This window comes from Galendromus occidentalis, unplaced genomic scaffold, assembly GCF_000255335.2.
Source record: "Galendromus occidentalis unplaced genomic scaffold, Mocc_1.1 scf7180000076574, whole genome shotgun sequence".
In the NCBI taxonomy this organism is placed as follows: domain Eukaryota; kingdom Metazoa; phylum Arthropoda; class Arachnida; order Mesostigmata; family Phytoseiidae; genus Galendromus; species Galendromus occidentalis.
This window is the reverse complement of record NW_003804563.1, coordinates 14,785-42,100: the sequence shown is the minus strand read 5'-3', so window position 1 is coordinate 42,100 and position 27,316 is coordinate 14,785. Positions and strand designations below refer to the sequence as shown.

At 51.5% G+C, this 27,316-nt stretch overlaps 3 protein-coding genes and 1 pseudogene across 3 annotated transcripts; 3 read left to right on the top strand and 1 right to left on the bottom strand.

The window, feature by feature from the left end:
• LOC108865275 (uncharacterized) lies at positions 1–10,871 on the top strand. Its single transcript, XM_029113321.1, has 16 exons — positions 1–125; positions 292–477; positions 615–880; positions 2,415–2,569; positions 2,675–3,024; positions 3,154–3,548; positions 3,693–3,863; positions 4,014–4,204; positions 4,330–4,519; positions 4,611–4,694; positions 4,779–4,958; positions 5,063–5,358; positions 5,507–5,618; positions 5,784–5,958; positions 10,395–10,618; positions 10,768–10,871. Exons 1-16 carry the CDS (start codon positions 1–3, stop codon positions 10,869–10,871), a joined length of 3,204 nt encoding a protein of 1,067 aa, XP_028969154.1.
• LOC100904259 (ATP-dependent RNA helicase DHX33) lies at positions 7,895–10,086 on the top strand. The gene has a single exon (XM_018642190.1). The coding sequence runs from the start codon at positions 7,962–7,964 to the stop codon at positions 10,044–10,046; it is 2,085 nt and encodes a 694-aa protein (XP_018497706.1). The 5' UTR covers positions 7,895–7,961; the 3' UTR covers positions 10,047–10,086.
• A 7,450-nt stretch (positions 10,872–18,321) lies between the features above and the next one.
• Positions 18,322–19,116, top strand: LOC114828622 (uncharacterized). The gene is made up of 3 exons (XM_029113320.1): positions 18,322–18,397; positions 18,676–18,790; positions 18,873–19,116. Exons 1-3 carry the CDS (start codon positions 18,322–18,324, stop codon positions 19,114–19,116), a joined length of 435 nt encoding a protein of 144 aa, XP_028969153.1.
• Positions 19,117–19,266: 150 nt separating this feature from the next.
• On the bottom strand, positions 19,267–27,072 carry LOC114828621 (probable E3 ubiquitin-protein ligase RNF144A-A; annotated as a pseudogene).
• Between the last annotated feature and the right edge of the window lie 244 nt (positions 27,073–27,316).

The window sequence follows — 27,316 nt, the reverse complement described above, 5'->3', positions numbered from 1 at the left end:
ATGCCGATACCTCGCCAAGATCTCCATCTGTCCCACGGGTTGTGGGGTTTCGAGGATGATCCGAACCAGTTACCACCGGTGCATCAGATGAAAAAAACTCAGCTCGCGAAACAAGAATGGAAAAGGTGAGCGGTGAATTTCTTGAATGGGCGGAGCGAATTCATTCCACGACGAAAAGTGCGGATTCCGTGGATAGCTCGCCGATATCATCCGACCTCCGAACTATTTCCTCGAGCTTTTTCGAGGAAACAGGCGAGAACCAGATGAGTCAAATGAATTATTTTCTCGCAGGTTGATAGATATCCAGCGGCATTTGCTATTGACTCACAGTCGGGAATCGAGTTCGTCAGCGTCGTCGACTCCAACTGAGAGGGATGCGCTTAGCGATCCGATTCCCTTGCGTAAAAATGAGTCCCGGAAAAAGTCGCGAGTGCAGGTCAAAACATCGACCGGGTCTCGACTCCCCAACAAGAACAAGTAGGTTGAGAATGATTTTCCCCAACCGAACATCGGGCGTCCCGGTCATATCTCCTTGGCGGACTCGCTCCGCAGGAGTACGAGGAGCTTCCGAGTGAGCCTTACCCCCTTTCCGAAGATCATCAATTCTCTCGCAGGACGCCCAATACCGCGGACACTGTCAATACAAGCAGAATTCAGCGTAAAGCATCAGTCCCGCTACCGATGGGAACTGAGGATTGCATGGTCACCCCGATCTCCCGTGAAAGCTCTACCGCACCGGAGCTGGGTCTCTCTTCCAAAAGACACGTCAGGCACGGCGGTATGGGAATCAAGGGTGAACAGAGTGTTTTGCTTAATGTCGACACGCCCGCGCCATCGACGATCCGCTTGGTGGACAGCCATTATTCTGGAGCAGGTGACGGTAAGTTGATATTCTCTTTTTCGCCTCGCCACTCCTTCATATGTCCATTTTTCGATAGACCAGCTCCCCTTAGGGTTCGAAAAGGTCGTCAGACATATAGCCTCGGAGTACTCTAGGTTTACTCATGGCCCATGAGTCATGAGCTCATCGCAAAAAATCGGACCGCTCGTGGCGACCCAAGTTCGATGAGCCTTCAGACAGGTCGGAATATGGACGGAAAGTCTAGAACCGTATTCGGGGAGAATCGGTCCATTATAAAATTGGTCGCAATCTCGAGGAGTGGCGGAGGAGCCTCCCTGAGAGTTGCATCTCGCGTTTGCTATCGATTGAGACTGTCTCGAGAGCTCCAATCGAGAATGCGGAAGTCCGCGCCCCTTGTTCCTTGCCTGCTGTCGAGAACACTCCAGGCAGCAGGTGCAGCAAATTGACAAAGGAATAACTTCCCTATCGATGACTGACATGGCGTGCGGCCATAATTTCAAGGCTAAGTATTGAGGTCTGGCATGGGTCGCTCAAACGGAAATGTCCTTCCCCGAACCCGCGAGCGAGGCGGATCCAGTCGATAGACCGAAAGATCGAAGAATTTTCATGACGAGCGGGATAAATCAGAGGCGGTGACGCAAGTCTGCGAGATTGCGGAAGCTGAGATGCATTTTTCTCCGAGCCTGTCAGTCAATGGTGATACTTTCTTTGTGTATCCATCGATCCTTGGCCTCGCATTCCGTCGAGTTCGTCGCTCGCCGAGTATTGATCCCAAGAACGGCGGCGTCCTCTCAAGGAGGAGGGATGCGCTCGCCCGCCTCAAGTTGTCGTCCGGAATCGCTCTGCGATTGCAGCTCTCCATCATGGCGACGCAAAACGGCGGAGGAACAGAAGTCACCGGTGTTCTTCTGACGACTGAAATCAAGTGTGTCTTTTGTTGTGACTGTTGGGACCTTGGATTGTTCACCGAGCGACCCCACGGCCAGTGGCCATAGGCCGCTGGCGGGCTCGATCGATCTCAAAGCCACCGACGAGGTCGGAAATATCTGAGAACACAGTGTGAGCAAAGCTCTCAGCCTCGTCTCCGTCATATCCCATCACGACATCGCGTTTTCGGCCTGATCGCGGGCAGAATCCGTGTTCTGAGAACCGGCATGTCCACTAGACCGAAAACTTCCAAAGGCTCGTCCATGTGTCCGAGAGAGGTACGGCGGTGTTCGGTAGCCGAGATAAATTTGGCGAAACTGAAGAAGAAGCCAATCGTACGGACAGAGAGGAAATTCAACGGCGTGCTGCGGGAAACCTCGAAACGGGTCGAGTGGCGCGATTTGGCGGACGGAGTGAAGAAGTTCAGCGGTGCTGGACGCCTTGAAGTTCCTCGGAACGAAGGTGAATGGAACGTTTTCAGATCCCTGCGGAGATCACCAAGAAGTCAACCGCTCTGGATTCGAAGGATCGAGGGTCCCAGATCGCGTGTTTATCGAGGAAAGGGGGGGTAAGACTCTTGACGAGGATTCCGACCCGAAACAATCTTTGTCCTTTTTCACCACAGAGAAAGAGAAGAAAACCATGTTGCGCAGCGCCGAAATGATGGAAACGTTGAACATCCTGCTCCAGAGGCGTTTCCAAGATGTGGATTTGGGTCAACCGGACAGCCTCTCGGGCTCATCGCATTCCACACCAATCCCTCCTGAATACCTGAACAATGTAAGGGGAGCCGAACCCGATTCGGTGCGTTTTTGCCTCTCAGCGCACCGACCCCCAGAGCGGAATCTTAGACCCCAGCTCTTAATCGTTTCCCTTTCGCCACAGCTAAACGAGAAGAAGCTTCAGCTCCTCAACAGACTACAGTACAACCTCCGGAATCTGATGCATGAGCGATGCGTGCTCATCATCAAACGGGAAGCGATTACGAGATTGGATATCTCGACCCGTCTCCAAGATCAAATCAAAACACTGGTCAAGGAACAGTGTTCGGAGATGCAGAAGCTCATGGACACAGCCAACGTACCCGTCGCTGAAGTACGCCGACTTGTAATGGCTGACGGCGAGCGAGATAAGACACTTTCCGACAGAAACACGGTATTGGAAGATAATGCGCGCCTGCCAAAAATGCTTGAGCTGCTCAACGAGGTGTCCATAGCATCGCATTGGCTCAGACGGTAGGGGGATATCTATAAATTCTGGAGGAGCATCAAGAGAAGCAAGGATATGGGTTCTCACTATTGAGCTCCCAATATCCCTTATGGGACATTCCGGACTCTGATCGAAAGGAAATGTTCTTCTTCCAGCTATATTCGTCAGATGGTGGAGTCATTCCACACGATGATCCCACCATCTGTGGACCCGCTTCTATTGGCAACTCATCATCAATTGAACCAAACGTCCGAAGTAGCTTTTACCTACGTGTCCGCGGCTATGAACGCAAAACTGCGTCTCTTGTCTCGCCTCGATCCGAGTGACATCGACCAAGACATTCTGCAGGCTATGTTCGCCCAGTGCCAAATTTTCAATAAAATCCTCGAATTCAGCGGAGTTCACGCTCATTCGGTCTCTCCGATCAAAGTTCCGAACGTAATGGAACGACTGGGCAGAGAACAGGGTCACTTGGCCGCTCTTAGAGCGATGTCGAAGGTTTGCGATGGGGTCAAGAAGCGAACGGAAGCAATTGCTGGAGCTACGAGTGGTGAGTTAGTGGTACGACTCGTGGCTTGCATGGTCCGGAGCTCAAACTCGATGGACATTTCCCCCTTTCGGACTCCACTTTCCTGGCATTTTTTCCTCCCTATTCTCGGAGTCTCTCTGAATATCGCTTCGTGATACTTTCCAGGGGACGGTAAGATAACGCGCCGCGAAAGTCTCGACTTCGAATGGTTGACTGCCGACCCGCATGACCGCTCGGAAGCGCAAAGTCGCAGGGACATGATTGGAGAAACTTCGGACTATTTCTCTGACTACTCAGCAGGAACCGGTGTCAACAACAGGCCACCAACAGGAAAAAGTATTGCTGACCTTTCAACCCATCTCATCCTTCCTTCCTCGCACAACCCAGACGGCATCTCTCAATCATAAACTGGAAATCGGGAATGCATGAGAGTCTTTGTCAGAGCCGAATAGGTGAGATAATTCGAGTTGCCTCTCTCTGCCGCAGGAAAACAGATGGAAACGCTATGCTCAACAGTGGACTCGATAGTGCAGAGCGCGCAGAGTCTTCTGATACGAAGTAATTTCGTCGCCACTGCCATGTCTGTGCATGAGGCAGAACCATCGAAAGAGAGCGGGAAACGTCAAAAATGGTTCAAACCCACTGCGGAACACGCTGTGTATACATGCATTATGCAGGTAATCATCATGTGCCGCTGGTCAGAGTACAAAATGTTCTCTCCGGATATCAAAGTCCGCTTCGCTCGGAGGCAGCACTTCCCTATTTTTTTTCTATATCACATTGTAATTATTTCCTCCCGCAGACGATAGCCACCGTGTTCTGGGAAGCCTACTGGAGCTCATTCACGATGAAAGCCCTTGAGAGCGTCGTGGTTCCTGTCCAGAATGGAGGACCATTCGGCGGAACTCTCTTCAGCCTATTAGGGGTCGATAGTCGCATCAAAACCTTATTCCTCTCCAAGATCGACTATACCAAGGATCCCTACGCACAAGGTGAGAATCTTACAACGAGTCTACGTGAGGGGATAGGTGTCAAGTGTTCCTGCGTAGAGGAGGACTACAAGGTTGTCGTTCTCCATTCCAGATCTCGACGAGGACGCCCTGAATGCAGTTTCAAAAATATATCAAGAAATCTATTTCCTTGTGGCTACGAGCTCATGGCGGAACGGTAAGGAAAAACTCCGGGACTCTGTCACTCCGAAAGCAATGCTCCCAATATCGATTTCACTTCATCATTGAACATTCGCCGCAGATATGAGTCGCGCTTGTATTTCGTATGCGATCCGCCGCAGTAAGCCCATACCTGTCGAAGGTGGGCAAGTCGGCACAGACACGGGAAGACACTTCCATAGAGCATTGCAGCCCTTGTTGGGCTTCATTGTGGGCTGCCCACAGGACGCGAGATCACATAATGTGGTTCATCAAGTTATGAGTGAGTGTCCGAGAATAATGATAATTTACTGTCAGTCATTCCGCATCGCCCGTGATCAACTCTGGGATCGTTTCCAATCGAATACTCAGGGAGGACTTTTCCAGTTCGGCAATGCGCTGCAGACACGCTTAACATGGCGATCCAGTGGCTCGAGGATAGACAGATGTTTTCATCGTCGTGGGATCCGTACCAGTATTTAATCATGGCTTACTCGGATCTGAGTCGTTTGCGGTATTTATTGGTAAGAAGCAACATGCTCACCTCGGCGAGCTCCGCGTCCGTCACATCGTTGCGAAAAGAAAATTTCTTGTCGCGGCGCCTCCCGCAATCGCATTTCGCAAACTGGACCTTCGTGAAGAGCACTGAAAAAGCTTATGCTCAATCAGTGGCTTTCTTCATGGTGAGTGCTCGCTCATGACTAAATTACCTGATCGTGTATTCGTCCCCCTGGCACTCAAATCGGGCCGCAGGCTCAGAACTCAGGAACAGAGGGTCGACTCCATCGGTAACGCGGGATTCCTGACTAATAGGGATGGTGATTCTTGCAGAGTTTGGAACAAGTACAGCTGCGTCAGTTCGAGAATAACTGCAAGCTGATGTGCTCCGAATATTTCGCAGCGAATCTCCCACCAAACAGATACTTCAAACGAAGGAAAATCGGTGAGCTTATTCAGGTTTTGAACTCATTCATCACATAAACTCATCCAATGATGAGGATCTTCGACTGGGTCGACCGATAGGGACCGCGGTCGACCGAGACTCCGGTCGATTGCTCCTTGTTGTGAAAGGAGAGTGTTCTGATAGACTGACCGATGTCTCTTCCAGATAAAATCCACGAGATTAATTATATATCTCCTCTGCTGCAATACCTACTCGCACCAACAATCAAGGCCGTGGAGAACCACAGCGAGTTTGTTCAAGAAGAAGTACTGAGGGTCTGCTCCAAGTGTCTCGTCGATTCGTGGAAAGAATCGATCCAAAACAAGACGATCATGTTCAGGTGAGGAGCGAGCGATCCACCAGGTACTCATGGGAAGCCCCGCGTAGTGTCTATCGAAAGGTGACCCACCGTGGCCACGTAGCGAAGCGGTCTGGATCTCGCAGTAGCCTATAAGGAGCTGAAGCGGCGGCGTAAAGGTTCGTAGTGGTGGTGCGCACCACTCCCACCTACACTCCCTCTTGCGCAGAACCACGAAGGTCCGCCGGAGTAGTAGGGTGCCATCTTGACAACTCTCCCTCGCGCACGACAACGGAGCTCCTCGAACGTAGACAAAGCTTCCTCTGGCTATGGCTAAACTCATCAGTAAGAAGCTGCGGAGTTTCCGAGTCGGTAGCATTTTTGAGATAGCAATTTCGAGAAGCAAATCGACTTCTTCCATACGTGCCGACCGTGGTCAGTCCTCGTTCCTGAAGGCTCTGTTTCTGGAACATTCATACTCTCCATACCTTGCCCCGCGTTTCCTGACTTTCCGGCTCCGCTCCCCCGTGAAATTTGCCCAGAACCACATAGGAGACGGCTTCCCAAGTTTCTCACCATTGAACACCGCGCTAGTCAGCGCTCTTCATCGGGATGAACTGAGAATATACTTCTGCGCCAGACTCTGACTTGTTCTGGAACACCAACTCGGCCCCAACAACTCGGCTATTCGATCCGTCACGTCGAGTGTCTGGCCCCTCATATTCTAGACCCGCTTGCCACTATGGTCCTCTCCTTCCAACATCCGTCACTTCAAGCCCAGACACTGGGTCCTTCGGCCATTGCTTTTGGAGAAAGCATCGCTTCTGGAGCGTTTCCTAGACACGGCTCGAGGGTCCCATTCCAGCCCACGGAGCTAGTCCTTCGAATCTCGGTCGTGAATTCGCTGTCGCAGCGGTGCCTAGTGCCAATGTGCTTTGCTCCTGAACTATGAGCGTACGGTCACGCCTCCAACCATCCTTAGTCTCGGAATTCATGTATCCCTCGTGGGCTCAGGCGACCCAGTCTCCTCTGCCCGAGCTCACAGTGTTCCCTCACGTGCGGAGCCGTTCTTGGCTTATTCAGGCCCAGGTCGCTCGCAACCAACAAGTCGTTCCGGGTTCGGTCAATAACCGGCCGCTCGCCACCACGGAGTCGTTCCGGGCTCACTCAGTCAGTCACGATCTTGCCGTGCTTCGCTCTATCGTATCCCTAATCCAGTCTTCCCCGCCATTCTCGAAGAATGTCTTCCTTTGCCCAGTGTTCCAGTTCGGCAGCGCCCGCCCGAGAACATCCTGCTCTCGGAACCATTCCTACCGAACAAAGGTTATCCAACAACTCCGATCTTCGAGAATGGTTTCCGATTTGAGCCGCGTCACTTCTCTACAGTGCCTGCCGCGCTCTTCCACTCAGCAATGTCTCCTTGTCAGATTCGGGGTCGCCAGATGACTCCGGCTGCTCAGAGCCTCTCATCAGAACCTCATCCTCGACGAGGAGATAGGCTGATCGAACCGGAGCCGCCGGAGCCTGCCTGTTCCCCGTAGACCGTTTCCTTGCTGGAATTGTCTGTGACAAGATCACCAGGCTGCACTCGGACGCTTTCGAACTCGTGGCACCCCTATACAAGTCGCCAGACACAGTTTTCTCGCACAGTTTTCGTACACTCCATCCTTGATGTCTTGAGGATTCCTCTCACGTTGGCCTGGGCCTATAACAAGCTGGAATACGGCAAAGCGCAAACGGACCGGATCACGCAGTGGCAGTGACCTTCGTCTTCTTCCCTGGATGGGAGACCGTAAAGACTATACATACGGAGCAGCGGCGGAAATATTTGTACTGGTGCTGCGCAATAACCTCTTCAACAGGGACGATTCCCCCGTGTCTGAACGGGCCTAAGGACCTCCCGGTGAGAGATGATTGAGCGAGCAAGATCATCCGATGTTCTAGGACTCTCTCTTGTTTTGAAAGAAACCATGTGTGTTCGAATACTGTGATCGCACGCTGGCTCTTTCCTCGAATTACCCGATCGATTAAGACTGTCAGCGGAGATGAGACCTCCGGAACTCGACGATCGAAGGAGCTTCTGTCAACCTGAATCAGAAGCTGAACTCGACGGCATAGTGAGCGACGTCGGAGTCAACAATGGGCACAATAGGAGCAACGACTCCCACCGTCAGAACGGACATTCGAACGGTTTCGGGCAAAAACCCTCGGTCCTGCCCGTAGTTGAGGCTCGATGGAAAATTCTGCGACACATACGCTCCCGCGACGTATCGATAATCGTATCGGAAACGGCGTCTGGGAAAACCACCGAGATACCGAAGATACTCTTCGAAGGCGGGTTCTGTGGCAAGTACTCGCAAGGAGGTGCTATCGCGATCACGCAGCCTCGCCGCGTGGCGGCAACCAGTGTGGCGCGGTACGTCGCCAAGTCCATGAAGTGTCAGCTCGGTAGCCTGGTGGGCTACTCCGTGCGATTCGACGACGTGACGTCGAACGAAACCAAAATCAAGTATCTGACCGACGGGATGTTGTTGAGGGAGAGTTTAGACGATCCTGATCTCATGCGCTACTCCACTGTGATTCTCGACGAAGCTCACGAGCGAACCGTGAATAGTGACGTTCTCTGCTCTCTGCTGAAGAAACTCCAAGCGAAGCGAAAACAAATGAGCCGTCCCCTGAGGCTCATCATCATGTCGGCCACGGTAAACCCCGAGATCTACGTCAAGTTCTTCAAACTGCAGAGCGAAGACATTTTCTTCCTCCGCGGCCGGCAGTACCAAGTACAATTGAACTATACGGCAGAAGTCCAGGAGGACTATGTGAGCGCAGCGCTAGTGACCGTGCTGAAAATTATTCGCCTGAAGGACTCCGGAGATATACTTGTTTTCTGCACGGGTCAGGAGGAAATCGAGTCGATGGTCAAAAGTTGCAACGAGCTCGGCCGCTCTATCGGCGCTGATTTCAAAGCGATGCCGTTGTACTCTGCCCTTCCTCAGTCGGCTCAAGAAAAGGTCCTGACACCCTTGCCCGACGGCGCGCGGAAAATTATATTCGCAACCAACATCGCGGAAGCTTCAATTACCATTCCTGGAGTGAATTTTGTGGTCGACACGTGCCGAATGAAATGTCGACACTACAATCCCACAACTGGCATCGAGATACTCCGGGTTGAGAAAATTTCTCAGGCCCAGGCCTGGCAACGTTCGGGTCGCGCGGGACGAGTCAGTGACGGCGAATGCTTTCGACTGATAACGGCTGGTGAATTCAATGCCCTCAAGCAGTTTCCTGTTGCCGAAATCCGGAGATGTTCTCTGTCGAGCGTTATAATGAGTTTGATAGCTTTGAAGCAAGACGTGAAGACGTTCGCCTGGCTCGAGAGTCCGCCGGATGAAACGGTAAAACAAGCTCTGCAGACCCTCGCCTTATTGGAAGCGACCAAAGTCGATGAATCGGACGCCCTCGTGCTCACGCGTTTGGGGTCTATGATGCGACGGTTTCCGCTCGAGCCTGCTTTCAGTCGTTGCATTTTCGGGGCCAAATCCCTATCATGCGTCGAACCGATGTTGACCATCATTGCCATGTTGAGTTGTGACGGGTCTCCGATCGCCACATCACGCAGAGGCTCAGACGACTCGACGCCCGTCACTGTGAGACAGTTTGGCACCAACGAGGGAGATCTCATTATGTATTTAAATATTTTCACTAAGTATAATCAAGCCGACGGCAATAAGGAGTGGTGCGATGCTAACGGAGTCAACAGAAAAACGTTGTGCAATGTCAAAAAAATCCGATCGCAACTCCGAGACGTGTGCGGTCAGCTTAGCTTATCTCTGACAAAATCCACCAATGATAATATCCGACGCGCTCTCGTCACAGGCCTATTCAGGAACATCGCTTATCGGGTGAAAGCGAATCAATATCGGACCTTGGAGTCGAAGCGCGACGTTACAATCCACCCCTCGTCGTGTCTGTTCCGACAGAATCCCGATGTCGTGGTTTTCACCGAGGTTGTAAAAACGAGTAATTGCTACATACGGAATGTGACTCCTATCGACATCGAGTGGTACAATAGCCTCGCACCGAAAGACTACACCCAGAAATATCCAATTCCTTTGAGTTCCGATGACTAATAAGCGGGGATGACGATTACCTTCTGCCGGTCAGCTGTAGTTCTCGATTCCGTTTCAACGCAGGGCCACCAGAGACATAGATAAAAGCGCTCGATGAACTCTATTTGTAAATAATGATCTGTTAAGGCGGCGTTCACGAGTAGCGAGCACGCAGTGTGCTGTGAATAAAATGAGGAGTGTTGAATTTTCGCGTCGTATATTACATTTTCGAAGTCATCACAGAACTCACATGCTTCGGTGATCGAGGCTTCGCGCTCGACCTGCGGGAAATCATCCGCGAATAATCTACCTATTTCTCAGAGAAACATTGACGATACCTTCAAAACTTTGCGCTCATTCCGTTCACAGCTATGCCAGTGCCTTCCAATTGCGTGAAGATATTCTCAAAACAAAGGACGTCATTCTGACTTCATCGTTGAGCCGCAAAGCCAAAGAATCGAGTTCTCCATATTTCAACAATTTCGTTGCGATCGCTTCGTTCCTGATGCAGGATCCACGCACGCAAGAGGGCGAAGAGCCCCGTGGAAGAGGCAACCGCGTTGCTCCAGCTTTATTGGACCAGCCTCGACTCGGTAAGGCAATATCATTTGATTTGCCGCCCTTGCTTCCCCCCGTATTCTGCGTCATGATTCACCGTTAGAGGCTTCCCCCCATCCGAAAGCCATCTCGAGCCGGATTCCAGCGACTTCTTCGTTCTAAATCGATTTTTTCCCTCATCTAGATTCGCGAGAATCATACGACTCAGCGCTCCAGGCGACGGAATTAGTTGATCGAGACAAGTGGGAGAAACACAAAGTCAAGCCAGTGGGTCTGTGTTTGTGTTGAGGAGTCAAACTTCTCAAGGATTCACCGCCGACTTGATTGAGGAATACTGTGTTGTAATATTCGGACATGAGAATGAGCGCGGAGGGGAAAGACGAGGAATCGATGACCCCCGAATCGGAGAGCAGAGAAGACATGACGGTCCGATTTCCCAGATCATGGAATAAATTTGACGCGGGAGGCTTCTCCACGTTCGTGCCCTCCTCCAATTGCTACATGAACGGTCTTCAGTCAGGAGTGGCAGAGCTATTCTTTCCAAGGAGACGTCAATTCCAGGGCGGTGCATCACTAGATGTAGTCGAGTCTCCTAGGAGGATTGCATGGAAAGACTCCACCTATTACTAATTAGGCCATCTGATGTCTTTCTGAGGTAGTGCAGACAGAGACGTTCGTGTTCTTATGCCGATCGACCGTGATAATCGCATGATCGAAAATCACCCCTCGGAGCCGCCGCACGGGACGACCGACTCCGACTGACTCTGAGTACCCTAGTAGCATGGCAAGTCGACTAGGAGCATGACAGGTTTTTGGAGTCTGATGAGGTGGGAAGCAGCGTCGTCCATACTTCGCCCGCTAATATCGCAGTCGAGCGAGCGGGAGCGAAGCCAGAGGAATCATACTTTCCGATCCCCAAACTGAAGGAGTGGCCGCTTGATTCCCGCCTCGAACGCTCCCCGAGAAGATCGTATGCGAGCGTCCGTTCAAGTTGTGAGCGCCCGCTTCATCCCTCTCGAATAGTTGGAATCACCCTTTTCACAGATAGGGATGCTCCTCCTCTGGGACCGCAAAACTAATTCCACGTCGGCGGAATCTGTCCTCACATTGTTCCACGGGGATTGGATACCCCCTCCCTCACGACTCGAGACGGGAAAGATATCGTCCGACCGCTCTCTACACCGCGGCCGTCTTCATCTTCTTTCGCATGGCTCAGAGGCATACGAGCCGATGACATCAAGTATACTCTGTGCGGCGGTCAACACATTTATTCGGACGAATCTCCGCGAGCTGTCTCCTCCAGAGCCGAAAGAGAAGATTCAATGATCGGGGTCAGGTAAGTACTCACTTCCGATTTCTGATGCACGGAAAGCTGAGTGGAGTTCAAAAACTCCGATTCGAGACCCCTGCTCTGTGGGGTTCGGAAATCTTAGAGTGCCCATGGGTATGGTTTCCGGCGATTTGGTAGGCTGTAGTCAGACACTCTCACAGGGCGGGGGTCGGAAACATAGTACGACGAAGCTCCCTCTATGTGGATGTAGTCATCTATGTGTCATAGATGGTCCTATCGGCGGAATAGGGTTTGAAGTTTCGCCGACATGCATCCGAAATAATTGAAATTCATCCGGCTACAATCCAATGAAAATCACTGTGTCACAGCGTTTTTCCGATTCGCGGCGGGCGCCCAAAGTGAACAAGGATGACAGGCGTGTCTCTTTTCGGGATGAGTGCTCGCGTGCGTTCTCATTCGAAGTCAACGGTATTGAGCGTCGGTCGCTTTCAACTGCTCTGGAATAGGAAGACAGCGATCAATGACTTCGACAATCGACCAGAACTCACGCCATATCATTCCTGTGGAGTTTGGAATGAATAACTTTGCGCCACCTCGAGTATAGCTATGAACTGCAAGGTCCAAACATAAGGCGAGCAAGCTGCCCCAGAACAGATGCCAAGCGCTTTAGGCGCAGACAAGCCTTCCGACTGCGGAGCTGAGGACTGAGACGCACCATTCGGAGGACAATGGGGAGCACAACAATTATTCCAGATTTCGGATCCCGCGGCGAGTAATTGCAGAGAGTAGGAAAGGATCGAAACATTACCCCGCGCCGCGTCGCCGTCATTTCTGAGTTTCGGTACGATTTCGGACGCGCATCGCATCGTACAGACGGTCGACGTCGAACCGACGGAATGCGCCTTAGCGGACCCCCACATGCGAGGGGAACCGCGGCTGCTCCGATGGGGTATGGGATCCAGGCAAGAAGTCCGTTATCGACATGGGAAGAATAGAATGAGTGCCCCGCTTCCGGCAATGAAATACATTCGGGAAATAGTTAAGAGAATTCTCCGAGCGTGGCAACGTTCAGGACGCGTGGAACGTGTGAACGATGCGAATGCTTCCAACTGATATTGCTAAATGAATCCGTTGCGCCGAAACAAATCCGTGGCGCTGAGAAACGAAGACATTATCAAGCCAGTCTATCTAGCTTTATCTTAAAAATACATTCTTGGATAGGACGTTCGGATAGGACATCGAAAGGTTCGTCTTCCGCTCAGCGGGATGAAGGGGCTCGAGGCTCGAGTTCCTCGATGCCCCGGAAATCGAAGCGACGACGGTACCGCTCGAGCTTATGCGTTTGGGGTCAGCCCTCCGTTGAATCCCGCCTCCAGTCCTTTGGAAATCAGAGCGAGGTCCCTCTTGTGCGTCGAGTCAGTGCTGCTCATCATTGTCACGTCAACCGCTGACGGATCTCGGATTGCCGCTTCACGCACACATTCGATCGATTTGTCACCACGCACTGTCAGAAATATCGTCAACGATGGAGGAGAGAGCGGAGATCCTCGTGAGATGGAAAATCTCAACAATATTCGATTGTGCCGATGGCCGGCGTCGGACCTTGCACTGCTGGTGAGGTCGACAGAAGAACTCAGTGCAATTCGAAATATCCAATCAACTTTTATCTCCGACAGAATATTTTGATGCTGAAACTCACCCCCTCTCTCTTTCGTCGCGGTCGGTTGTCTATGTAGTTAGGAATGTTGGTTATCAGGTGGAATCGTTACAGTATCGAGCCTTGGATTTTGGACGCGACTTGCGAGGTCAACCCCCCTCATGTGTCCACCGACAGGATAGCGATTCAAGACCCCCGCGTTATCGAGACGAGGGGTCGCAACCTTTGGAATGGGACTCTCACCTAGATACATTGAAGGGTACACCTGCTTCGCTCAGACCGACTGCACCGAATGAAACTTCAGCGAGGCACCGGTCAAGATGGATAATCGGCTCGGGTCTTGCTTGACGACTAGCTTGCGCTTGGCAACCCTTGAATTTAATCTCTTTCCGACGCCTGTCAAATTAGCGAGCTTGAATTGAATGTATTTTTCATCGTGAGCCAGTGCTAGTGCTCTAACTGATGGAATGCAGCGGCTCATCGGCGCCGCTTGATACGATCCCGCTCGGAAGTAACACACCATTTCTCAGCAAATGGACGCACCAGCACGCTCTCGAACCTTCCGGTTTCCTATGGACGATCAGGAAACGGAAAGACAATTCTTGAAAAGGCGAGACAGGTGGAGAGGCTCGAGGTGCGATCGCGGCCGCCCTTCGGTCATGATGTTTATCCAAGAGAAATCCATTTGGACGGTGGGCACTAGTGGAAGACGGCGAGCTGTGAGCGGAATGGCTTCTAGCCTCGTCGCATCGTCCATCGCGTTTGCTTTGCGTAGCGTCGTGATAATGAGAGTCTTGGTGAAGCGCGGCACAATCCGAGCCTCACGTGTAGGAGCCCTCCCGAATACAAAATTATCTCTTTCCCAGCAAGAGAATCTCGTTCCGAAAACGCGAGTAGGTCCAGACGAGCCTGGAAGTAATCGTAAAACAGAATTCGGGGAGCCTTCCCATGTTTTCCGGCGTTTGGCATTCGAACCTTGCGCTCTTTGGGTTTACAGCTTTTTCGGTGCCTTCCAATAGCGCCACTATATACAGAAACTCAGGACGACATTCTGAATTTGTTCCTGCGCCCGGATGCCAGAAAATCGCCGGATAAATCCATCCGACCCGTTTCACCGGGAGCGATCTTCTCGTCGCGAAAGGCGTAGAATCCTGAACTTCGAAGGCGGATCGAGCTGCCCCGTGGACGGGCTAGCCTTGTCTTCCGCTCCACGGCTCAATGTCCCGGCGGAACGGAAGAGTGGCCATGAAGAGTGGCCCGTAAGGGTGAATATGAGTTTCGGCCGCGCGCGTCAGCCGGTACTTCACATATCAACTCTAAATCGAGGTGAATGAGGGAAACTGAGAATCTACCTAGGAGGTGGCTTTTCGACCGTACATATTATCCTCTGTCGAGGATCAGAAGCGAGCTGAGTCGAGCTTCTGTCGTATTCCGGATAGGGAGTAACGGACTTTCCGACAGGCGGAGGGGAGACGAAGTTCCACTGACCCCGAGGATCATATGGGCTCAATCAAGAACGTGGCTTACCGTGGACTGATCTAGTTTATCGAAACAGCTTATGATCGGCATACGATCTCTTCACGGTCGACCAGTATGTCCGGTTCTTCGCAGAATGGAGTAGCATCTGACGTCCGGTGAGCTTCTCCAGCGAAACGTATGTGGGTTCTCCGTCGAGCTGCGTGGCGGAACCGTATGCCGAGGCAAGTTTCTGGGGTGCCGGCCCTCTCTGGAAACTCGCCTCAAACTTTTGTGCTCTGAGCGCGATCTTCCGGAACGGCGCTCTTCGAGGGAGCAGTTCTCAACTTATCCTCAGGCGCGACTCACCGAAAGGCGAGGTCGGCGCCCGCGTGGCAATCGAGGCGGTAGCCTCCCGACGCCCCCGTCCAGTGAAGGCTGCCATCGCCACCCCGTAGGTCGATTCGAGATTAGGAGACCCAAGAGCCTCATAGAGGTGAAGCCCGCGTAAATACTCGCAGGATCATATTATCCAATGATACAACCGACGGGCCAGAAGGGAAACGTCATCGGGTCGGAAGCCTTGAGCGAATCGTGTCACCAAACAGTCTGTGTCTGTGGCCGTTGACCATCTGTCGTTTTACAGCAGTCATTAGCTGACGTCCGCATTTCCGCTCTTGAGATTGCAAAAGTCCTTTGTTTTCCCTGCGTTGAGTTCAACAAGATTCCGATGAGAGCCTTCTGAGACGGATCAATATATAGGCCAATCGGATCGTGACTCCGGACCCTGGGTACGAAGATCTTCCTCACCGCGACGCGTCCTCTGAGAGAACGCACTTCGGGAGGACTTATCATCTGCACTGAATTCCGCCGACAGCATGCGAACACTATGAGCCACGACTCATGCGTGACTCAAAGAATCTTTAGTGATCTTAATCACAGCGGCTGGAAGCATATGGGGCCGACCTTGACTTGTAATTTCCGAATAGTGAACTCTTGAATTATGGGCTACACACAGAAAACTTTAGGACGTCGCAGTCGCCCCGAGCTCTATGGACAGCGATACTGGATGCCTTCCCGTGCACCATGGGAAAGCGTTTGGCATCAAGGCAGCGCGGAACTTCAGCGAGGAACTGATCCGCCTCAATCAAATTGCTATTTCTGGATGTCAGCCCCTCAATCGTTCATTCCTTGGACCACGAATCTGCGGTCCCTCGAGAACGCCTACTTCGCTTCAGATTTCATGGAATCATGAATATAGTCCGTCATATTCGAACATTCCGAATGACCTGCCCTTCATCCCACCGATAGCGCTGAAGCCTTGCTCAAGCTTCGCTCGTCCGTCCCTCCTCATCATCGACTTGAGTCCTGATCGAATTCTCGCGAACTCTATCGCGCTGGAATATATGTACTTGAGAATGTCGATGTAAATGTGAAGTCGAGGAAAGATAAACTCCTAAGGACTTGTTCCGTCAATTTACTCGGGATGGTAGGAGAGGGGGGAATGTCTCACCACTCGCTGCTCCGACACATACGATCTGTGCGAGCCGAGTTTGAAACAGGGACTTCATTGGCGCACAGCTTTCTAGCGAGGAAGAGCCCGGCGGGGAACCGCCTCAATCGACTCTCATCAACTCCCGTTGAATCTTTGATCGATAGCCCCTCATTCCGTTTCGTCGAAAGATTCCGAAATCAGATTCAGCTCAGCGACGTCATCACCATTCCCGTCGTAGAGAGAATCCGCCGAGAAATTTTCGATCGTCTTATCGATGGAACTCACTAGAGCCATCAATTAGGTAGTTCCGAATCCCAGGCTAGTCCCAGTTACCCGAGCTCTGGACTATTTGCGAGGGTTTAAAAGCGCCCGGCGACTTTCTCAATGTCTTTATTGCAAACTATGACTCGGATTCTGATGATGCGAAGTAATTCTCGGGAAGATTAGCGTCAGATTGTTCCGACGACGGTCTTCTCACTATGGAATCGTCATATCCGACTTACTGGAAATCGGCATGCTCACGGCATGGTTCACGCGAAAGAAGGCCAGGTGGGCGAACAAATGAGCGAATGTCTATCTGAGTCATTCAGTCTACTCGCATCAGTTTACTGTCGTAAATGGGTCAGCCAAGTTCCAGAAGTCGGGCCGCCCGACTCCTTGAAGTGAGCAATGTAGGTGAAACAGGAGAGAAAGTTGCTCCGATCCGGAAGCCAGTCAAGCGAGCTGCAATGAAACGCTTCCGGACGACCGAGCAGGCCCCCCGGATCCGCCACACAGTGGTGCGTAAAAATAGCGGGATACGATGTTCACTGCACAGCTGGAAACGAACGTCGTTACGGTGCCGGTGTCACCACTCACGATACGCGGAGTCGAGATTCAATTCGACGAACTCTAGGTCGTTGGGATACTTCCAATGCTCGCTTCTTCGTACTAACTTTGGGAATAATTCACAACCGACAGGAACCTGCCTCGGGTGATGGAATGATTCGGAAACCGCTCCAATCTCCACCGAGGGCACGGGAGCCTCCAAATATATTTTTGAGTGACGCGCTCACCGGAAGGGACCACCCACGAATTGCCTCCGGACGAAGTTGACAGATGGTCTTTATCGGAAACGACCAACGAAGGAGTTACGTCTGAGACGTACCTTCAAGGACACTTCAACTTTTTCCTCGAATTTTGACTGACAGAAACAACGAGAAAACTTGAGCATTGGACAGAACGACAGCTCATGTCACGATATGAATTTCCGCGCTTCGATAAAAGGAGAGCACGTCGTCTGTCAAGACGTTGTTGTCGTCTTATCGTTAGCCGCTTAGTGAGAAGGTTTTGCCCCTGTGTCCTTGCCATGGACACAAGGACTCTATGCGGTCAACATCGCTATCGTAATTCCGATCGGATCTTTTCGTAGAAAAATTTTCAATCACCCAGAAAAAAAGATTTAGTCTTCAGATTCTATTAATGATCCAATGATTCATCGGGTGGGCTGCGCTGTCCAACTAAAGTGATCGAAGCCCAGCGGTTTGAGTCTCGCAAGTCTTCTCTTATTGTTGGAGCTCCCCCATAATTCCTCCCAGTCGTTATGAGGTGCCTGAATTTCAGAATTACCGTCGATCTCGACATGTGGTCGATGACGGTTCCGAATGTTATCGGAATTCGATCCTACGTGTAATGGTTAAGCTGCTTTCGGGGAGGCTCGTCCAGATCGGAACGCATTCTGCGAAGCCCACTGTATCCCGATCGCTCTCTGACAAGATGGACCGTCACGAGCACACGGGGTCCCGACTCTGACAGACTTAAATCTCAGAGAGCATCGGGCTCTTCCGAAATCAGAACTAGAATGGAGGAAATCGAGGCCCTGCGCAGCCAAGCAAAAGAAATCGAGTGTTTGAATCGTGGACCAGACTGTGTTGTCGGTGAGAAGCTCCTTAATTATCAGCGGGCTAGTTCAACTCGTAGGGACTAAGATCGACCCTCGGGGTAATTTCTCCATGGAAGTGTTCAAGCTTTTCCGACATTCCGGAGCTAGGTCATCTGCACCGCTGTCTTAGAATTCTCGATGCGAACCACATAGGTCGGCAAAGCGGCCGTCGAAGTCCTTAGGGTCTCCTCAGACACCCCGTTAAGCGGCAAGATTTGCACCCGCGCAGAATTCACGGTGGATGATTCCCTTCCCCGCCTTCTCGTTCCGCAGATGCCCTGGAATACTACCCCATATGGGTGATCAGTATATTCGCGGTATTCGCACTTGCAGCTGTCGTCATAATACCCTATACTTTCTGTGCCACTGATGACGACGACTTGGCTAAGTGAGTACATATAGAGCCTAATAGACGCATGCGCGCGCCTTATCTACGAGCTCAGATGCACCTACAGTCTCTTTCCCTGCAGGCGTAAAATCGAAGTCTTCCGACGAGCGAGCGCTCTGGAACTCGATCTGGAAGGAGGTCCGCTGAACACTAGCGTCTCCGGATTCACGCACGCTTCGCCGATCTCGGAATTGACCCATCATTTCCATATGAAGAACTTCCTCCACATCGACAGCTTCAAGCAGTACGCCCGCAGACTGTCCCACGTCGCTCACCTGGATTTCTCAACGCACAGCGAGCCGAGCTCAAGTTGCGGTAAGCGATGAGGGATTTCTTTTCGATACTAGAGCAATCTAGTGAGTTACGCGGGTTCGAAATCGCCAGTTTCGGGAATCAAAACATTAGTCGGATAGTCGGAGAAGTCACTCTGTGATTTGCCGATGATCAGGAGCTGCAGCCGAAGATCCACGATGAGTCTAACCGATATTATTGTTGTCGTTATCCTGACCTTGCAGGCCCTGGATCGAGCAGCTCTGAATAGAAAGTCTTTGTTCGGTCATCTTTCTGTAAGAGTCGTTCGGCCTTTGAAAGTTGTGCAAGATCATGATCATCAGATCTGATAGTCGCTTGAATGTTTGTACCTATGTGGAAGAGCCGGCATCCGAGGAAAGCGTATACGACTCGGGAACGTCTGCGAAGGGAATCTGTGCGATGTCCCATTTGCGGGATCGCTCCGATGATTTCTGGCCGATCCGAGAGTGTCGGCCCGCCACTCATCTCACTCAGGCGGAACAGATATCTTGTCGAGGAGTCGGTGGTGGAAGAGTTCGGACTGAAAGGTGATATCGTCCCCGGGCGGGAACGCCGAGGGCTACCAATCCGATCCACGCGACTCGGGAGTGGCTGAACGAGGAAACTTTCCGAGTAGGTTATTATTCGTCTGCTTTCCGTGCAGCCTCCTGACAGAAAAACGTTTTCATGATCTTTTTTTCTTCATTGGAGATTTCCCATATTTTAGAATTTCAGAGACAGATATAGAGAGAGTAGGAAGGCGAGGGGGGCTCTTTGGGAGCGAATAGGGTGAATGGATCCTATAGACTAGCCCCGACGACGAAACAAGAAGCGAAGTTCCCAATTATTGAACGTGCTCTCTCGCCAGGTCTCATTGTCTTCTTGTCGTTAGACGAGGAGCTCAGCAGTTGTGAGACGGGGTCGCTATCATTACGCTTCGCGCGAAGTTATACAATCTTTCTTACGTCAGGCGACGAATCTACTCTTCCAAAGAAATCCGCTCTTCGGATGATCCGGCGCCCCGATGAGAGCAGCGGAACGACTTTCGATTTTTCGCTGTTCTACGAAGTGTTACGGAGCCTATTGTTCCCCGTGGGCCCTTAGCAATAGTCGTCTCTAGATTCGAGCAGCAGCGGAAACGACACACCAGGACGTGTGACCCACGTGATTTCTCTGTGAACAACTGCAGGGATCCCATAGCTGCCTAATTGGAGCTAATCTATTTCGCGGTTAGCTGAGGTTTTCTTCCATCTGTATCGGTGGCCGAACCTTTCGAAAATCAGATATTTAAGGCGAACTCATGCGAATTCGGCGAGAATATGCCAAGCTTGCAGAAATAAATCTTGGTCTTTATCATCAAGCTGCAGTTGATGCGTTCGTTGAACTCAACATGTCGCTGGTACTCATCGTGGAAGATGGATGTAGGAATGATTCGATCGATCAATCGATATCCGAACGGATTGGGTGATAAGGGATATTCACATTACTCGTATTCTGAGTATGTGCCTTTTCAAGATGAGCGGAAAGGGTTCTCTGACTGAGTGTCTCGGGAATACTTATCGAAGGCGAGGTTCGAGGCAATCCCGCCTCCGATGCACCTAGCGGAGGCTTGTTTACGGAGCAGGCTCATTGTTTACGGAGCCGGAGTCTAGATATTTTCCGATGTTCTGTAGATAGCCATCTGACGAGGTTCGTCAAAATCGATTCGACTTCGCCACTCGAGTCCTAGTCTGCGTAGCACTACGGTCAAATGTTAGACGGTTCGCCCACCCCAGCGAGAAAATTCATTTCCTCGACTCTCCACTCACTCTCGCGAAAATAAGGGCTACAGAGAACAGCGGTAGGCTATTCTGATGACAGTAGGCGCAAACTTCCGTCGCGTCGTCCGGATACGTGCCGGACCGGAGAATTCTTTCTCTCCATTTCCCCCGATCACGACTGAAAATCAGGACCCATGCCCTCAATCGGGGGTCTGGACCGATGCAGTCGCCCTTGCCCCCGAGTGTGCACGGAAGAGCCAAAATCAGGAATGGGGAGGCCAAGAGGACTAGGAAATCTAAGCCGCCGAATTTTTTAAGAACCTGCGTCCGATGGCACATGACCGATGCCCTCGAATGACCTGATTTGTTTCTACAAGGTCCCTGATCGCAGTGTCGCAGTAGGAAGTCGTCATCCAACGACACCAAACAGAGCCAGCAGAATACGTGTCGATAGTTTTTGCAAAGCATCTGAGCGCAACCATCTTCTCGCTCGATCGGGACACTGCAGTGTGGACATCGTTTGATGCCTGAAATTAGACGCAGAGGAAAAAAACGTTATTCTTAGCTCGTCACACGCGCTTTCAGTTCCCCCTCAAGAGCAGCGGAGTCGTATTGACGTTTGGAAGGTTCCGTTCATTTGTGCATCAACTCCCCGAGAATGTCCCGACCGAAAAACAACAGTAGAATATTGAAATGCACAGTTATTCTGACGGATGCCGCTATGCTCCATGTCTATGTAACGGGGTTTTTTTCGCGCGTCCATCACTCCATCTGCTCGTCGGAGCCGATGCCCTACTAAAGACATCGATTAGGCGAGCCATCTCCATCGGTGGATACCGTCGAAATTTTTTTCCTGAATCGAAGTACGAGTTTCCACATGTTGTCAATGATGGAAATAGCTCACACACTGCGTAGGACGTAGGAGGTAATCAATCGCTCATTGCCTGAAATTGGAAAAAGTAAAAAAAGACGCTTATTCTTAGCCGATCACACGCCGGCTTCCAGTAAGGCGGCCCCCGCTTGGTCGGCTCGTCCGTTCGTTCGTTAAAAGCTTAAGAATCTCCTGACCTCAGATAAACAGTCTAACAATGGAGCATTCAGTTATTCCGAACGGAGTCATCGCTCTTTGTGTCTATCGGACATTTTTTTCTCGATAGGTAGGTGTTCTTCACCTCATCGCCTCTCTCAGCCGATGCCTTTCGACATCGAACGGCCGGGAAGCGTTCAACGGGGTAGCGTCGAGTGATCCAGACTAGTTGTCGGAGCACCGATCATTCCGGAGCTAAGATATGACTCGATGATCATAATAGCTCCGACACGAGTCAGAAATGCGTGGCAGAATGTAGGAGTGGATCATTTCAGCTCGTGTAACATCGCTGCGAAGGCCTCTGTCGGGAAGCCGTCGAGGCCCGTATTTTCCGAAGTCGGGGACCGAGTCCGGGTTTCGTAATGGTTGGGAAACAGCCTGATGGAGACAAAAGAGTGTCGGGGTCTCTAAATTATCCAGGACCACGTAGTTCGCTGCCCATCTCCGTCACATAACATTCTACTCAAGGTAGGTAGGAGTCCGACCTATCGCCATGGTTCTTGGCCGCCCACGCGAGCTTACGCGATCCATTGACCATGGAGCTAATACCCGAAGCCCTGCTGCCCGATCTGTCCCCTCCGGAGATCGCTGTCAACATCCAAATCAACCAAATTCGAACTCCTGCGGATCAGGCATTCACTTATGCTCGATGACCTGGGCGAGGATCCAATCGATAAGAACAGGAAGATTTTTCGGAATTCCTTCCTCCCCACGGCCGTTTATCGTCAGAAAACTCTCGCGGCAAGCTCGGCCCCCGAATTTCGCTCCCATGTTTATAATCCGCGCTTCCCTCAGCGGGCATTTAATCGACACTCGGGAGAGCAACAAGAGGGGTTGCTCCTGTGCGCTTCGCTCTTTGTCAGCTCGGCGGAACCGCCATCACGTTCCGTAGACGACATCGGAATCGAGTTTTGCCGTCCAGTCGGGTCAGAATAACTCCTCCGCGGGAATGTCTCCCCGCTTGACCCAAAACAAAAGAGACGTCTTTTCTTCCATGTCCCTCCTTCTGATGGTGTTCTTCCAGTTTATTCCGCTTTGATGTCATTGTTTATCTGACTCCGGCCCCAGTCCGTAGACGAGGTACATAGTCTGTCCTAGTTTCCAGGAACAGAAGTCCGTTTCCAGAGGGAGCTGGTAGAACGGTTCGTCGGCGACGACTTACTTTCGCCGATTGCGCGCAGAGCGCCGGAGACGCCTGTCTTTCTTTTTCAGTCAGTTTCATCGTGGAGCCGGTCACGATAGAGTCTTGGCTCCAGTTCTGGGTCACTCTTGAGCCAGCAGCGAATCCAGCTGTCGCCAGAAGTCGGTCCGGCATCAAACCGCCCCCTGATTCCCATTATCATGCTGTCGCCCTTCGGAAGCGATAGCTCCCCATCATCGAGCTCATTCGATCGCGGCAATACACCGCCGGACGCATATATTGAGGGGAGCACTGGAGTGGTCGGAATAGATCGATGGTCAGACGAACGTGTTTTCGGTCTCCCAGAGTCATGATTCCTGATCATTGAAAAGTCTCGGAAAGGCTCGGATACTGCGCACACAGCAGCTGTAGATTCGCGTTCAGCCTCACATGGATTTTCCGAGCCGAGTCTTTCAGGAGCTCGCACCCTTCGTGGGACTCAGGCATTGGAAGTACCCACTGCATGGTGGCCACGCATCGAATATCCTCAGGATTGAAAATCTGCAAGCAACCGCCCCTTAGCAGAAGATGATAGGCGTACAGACCTAGACCTCGGTTTGGAATGACAACTATTTTCGCGACATTGGGCTCGGGAGGAAATTAAGTGTGGGAAATTATACGTGGCTCGCGGTCGTTCGGGGGATATCCGAGCGAGGAGCGATTCAAACCTTGATTTGTCTCTGGTGGAGCGTGAAGCTCGGGAAGACCAACAGAAAGTCCTGCCTCGGCGGTAGGAGGTTAACGCACGTTTTTCCCCAACATCATGATAACTATACACCGTTCAGTCTCCATTGTACCGACCAATGGAAATTTTCTCCATGCGGCAATCTGGTGATTGAGTAGCACTGTCGCTCATCGAGACCTCGATTGGAAGACCGCGGATCGTGCAAATTCGTGGCAGTCGTTCCCTATGGATTGCTGCGGCGAGCAGTGACCAAAAGCACTCTGATGCGGTTTGTGCTTCATTTAAAGAGGACTGGTATTTCCCTTCCGAAAATACGCCTGATACTGGAAGGGGCTCATTAGAAATTCATGGAAGCCTCGACTTTATCTCGGAATCGTATGCGGTGGCTATCATCGCGAGAATGTCTGCGCCCACAGCCGATCACGCGGTGAGACGCCGCTTCTTCCGGCACAGAAGATGTGCTCCAGAAACTCTGGAACCCCCAAGAGATATCACGAAGGGCGACTGGACGACGCTGGTGGGAACAATACGGGGCAACAATCCCATTGGCGTCAACTCAGACTGAATTCAAATCTCCGCCGTCAAGTCCTGGATGTGCGATCTTACTAGCAAGCGTTTCCGCTCCGCAAAGACTGCAGGCCGCTCTTATTTTCCGAAATCGGGTCACGGAATCGTTGAGCGACATTTTCGAAAATTTAAAATCGGATGTACGCCATGCGGCGCGGGTCCGAACAAAAAAACCGCTGACCACGAACTGACTTCTGAAGGCCGCTTACATAAAGAGGCATAGCGTTACGTGGATTCTTTTCCGAGAAGAACGATAAGAATGAGGTATCAAGGTCCTTCACGAGTGGCTTGGATGACGGTGAACTCAGCGTGGAGGCCAAGTGTTGATGCCAGTAGTTCAATGCCTCGCGATTAGCCCGAAATTCCCATGCTTGACACAAGACCAATCGGCCCTCGGGCAGGATCGAGACCGTAATCGACCGTGTTTTATCGAGTCATAGGCTAGAGTGACTGTCGACAGTTTCAGGTACGTTCGGGGCACCTTTTCAAGCCGCGTTGGCGTCGCGTCGTCGCACGGGCTGATGTGGCGCAGTCTCTTCGGTTAAGTCCTCTAAGCGCCCGTAAGTTTTCTTTTTCCAAAATTGAATCTAAATCAGCGAATCTCATCTCGGGGTTCCTACCTCCCCCCTCTCTGAGCGTCTCCGCAAAACTTTCCCTTGGAGCAAGCTATGTTTCTGATTCGGAGCGTGATCTTCACGGACAACAGCAGTCGCTGGACTTTCTGGGGCACTTAGCCGGAGTCGCGTGGCTTTTTCTCGGCGTACGTGATAATTGTCACTAGTCCGGCGTTTTCGAGCCGTAATGATTTTGTGCGGCGACAGCTCCTAGCGGAAGTACGGGAAATTTCACTGGTCGAAACGCATCGTGAACGGAAAACAGAACGGACGTTCATTTTCGCGGTCAGCAGAAATAGAGAGTATTCGATTCCTTTCCCTTTTCTTTCTTCTTTTACTTTGTTGAATACACGCACGGTAGCCGACACAGAAGAAAGCGAAGAGGAAGCGGGAGCCTCATTCGCTGTCTCAAGACACGGCCGAGCGTCCTTGAGCTCTGTGGCTCTTCCGGGGTTCATTATGCCACGGGTGGCTCCAGAGACAACTGTGGTACAAATGTTAAAATGTAGGCGAGTCTAGCATTTCCTGCCCTTCTGTTAGGTCTGAAGTCCACCTTACTTCGTCCAGGACTTCGGGACATTTCGCCCTGCATTCCCGGAGCTGCCGTCGGAGGATCGAGAGAGACCGCTTATTATTCGAATTAATCGATGAAGTCGTACTTGAGGAATTCTTTTTTCCTCATTCGAGCTCAATTGGCTGCCTTGGATAGATTTCCGAGTCTATATCCGCATCGAGCAACACAGTGGCGGAGCAAAATCTAGAAGTAATTCCAAGTTGTAATCATCAATCATGTAACAATTATCGAAAAGTCCACGGATTCGCTCTCTGTATGGAACGCTGAGTAGGTAGGAGGTCTTCGCATCCTCGTATGAGGAAAGTGGCTTGAATAATTGATGGCGACAATCAATGCCACCGGTCAACCAACCAGCGGGAGGGCTGGCTCCAACGCCGTTAGAGGAGGTAGACGGAATGGTTTTCTAATGAAGGCTCCCGGAAGTAGTCGCCGTCTGCCGTGATTTCGTCAAGTCCACGACGCCGAACGTAAACAAAGCGTCGACGCCACACCAGCAGAAAGCACGCAGCTACTAGACTAAACCCATAGAACAGTTGCGAATCATTTTCAAACGAGCCAACCTGTCTGGTCCCGCAGCTTATTCTGTAGGATGGCTGATTCATCACAGACTTCGAGGGGATGCCGGGCGCCTAGACAGACAGTGCAGAACGTGTAAACGTTCTCTGGGCATCTGAGCCCAGAAGCATCTGTTGCTGACTTCGGTGGATCACATCATTCACGCAGGCCGGGCTTGGAGAAGAAATATTCGCGGAGGATCGCAGCCATCTTGCTGGTTCAGTGATAGAATAGCCCATCGTTTGGCGGGTAGAGGATGGTCTTCTGGGAGACGACGAGCGCCGAATCTCGGAGATCCATGTCACGATTTGCGTCTGGGCACGGAATCGGGGCAGGGCCATCTAGAACATCGACTGCTACGTATCGTTGTAGACAAGGTACGCAAAAGGAGTGCGCGCAATGTTCCACTCGGATGCACTATTACGAGCTGAGCGAACGTCTTTTTCCCGAGCTCAAAGAAACTTTAGACTCTTCGGCAGGAACCGGACGAATATCTATTCATGCTATGCGCTCCTGAGCAGCCATGCGAATCAAAGGCAACCCCACCCCGATCGGCCGTCCTTTTGGGCCTACTAATTGGCTGCGGGCACATCGTCCAACATTACTTTGTTCCAGACAGGACTTCGAGGGAATAGGAGCGCATAATCATCACAACGTCCCGAACGGCTTCACGGTCACCTCAGGATTCTCAAGAAATCTGTCAGATTCTCGTGTAGACTGTTGAACCTGGAGAGCGCGATCACAGGCTCTGGGGAATGTCGGCATGAGATTAGCTGAGCGGCTTCGATCATAGGGCACAACATCAGCTTGGGGTTTTCGCTCCGGTCTTACGTAGTCTCTTTATTCATATCTGGGCGTAGCTAAGATGAATATTCAGAGGAAAGATTCTGCTCGATTAGCTAGGTATTGGGTAGGTGATCCAGATCCCACACCTTGAACGCTCCCTATAACTTTTTGATCCAGATACATGTCTCATCAACGGACTACAGGAGGAGCTTATTCCGGACTTGATTCATTGAAAAGTGCCGAGTCTCTCTCGTGTACGGTTCTCGAAGCAAAGGTTCACCGCCCTCGATGCCCGAGTTGGGTGGAACCTTGCATTCGCTCCTCTGACAGATAAACCCGGAGTCTCTCTCTGCCTGTTTTTAACATGGGGAATCGATAAGGCTGGAAATAAACTACGGCATTTTTCGCCCATCGCAGACTTTTTGTG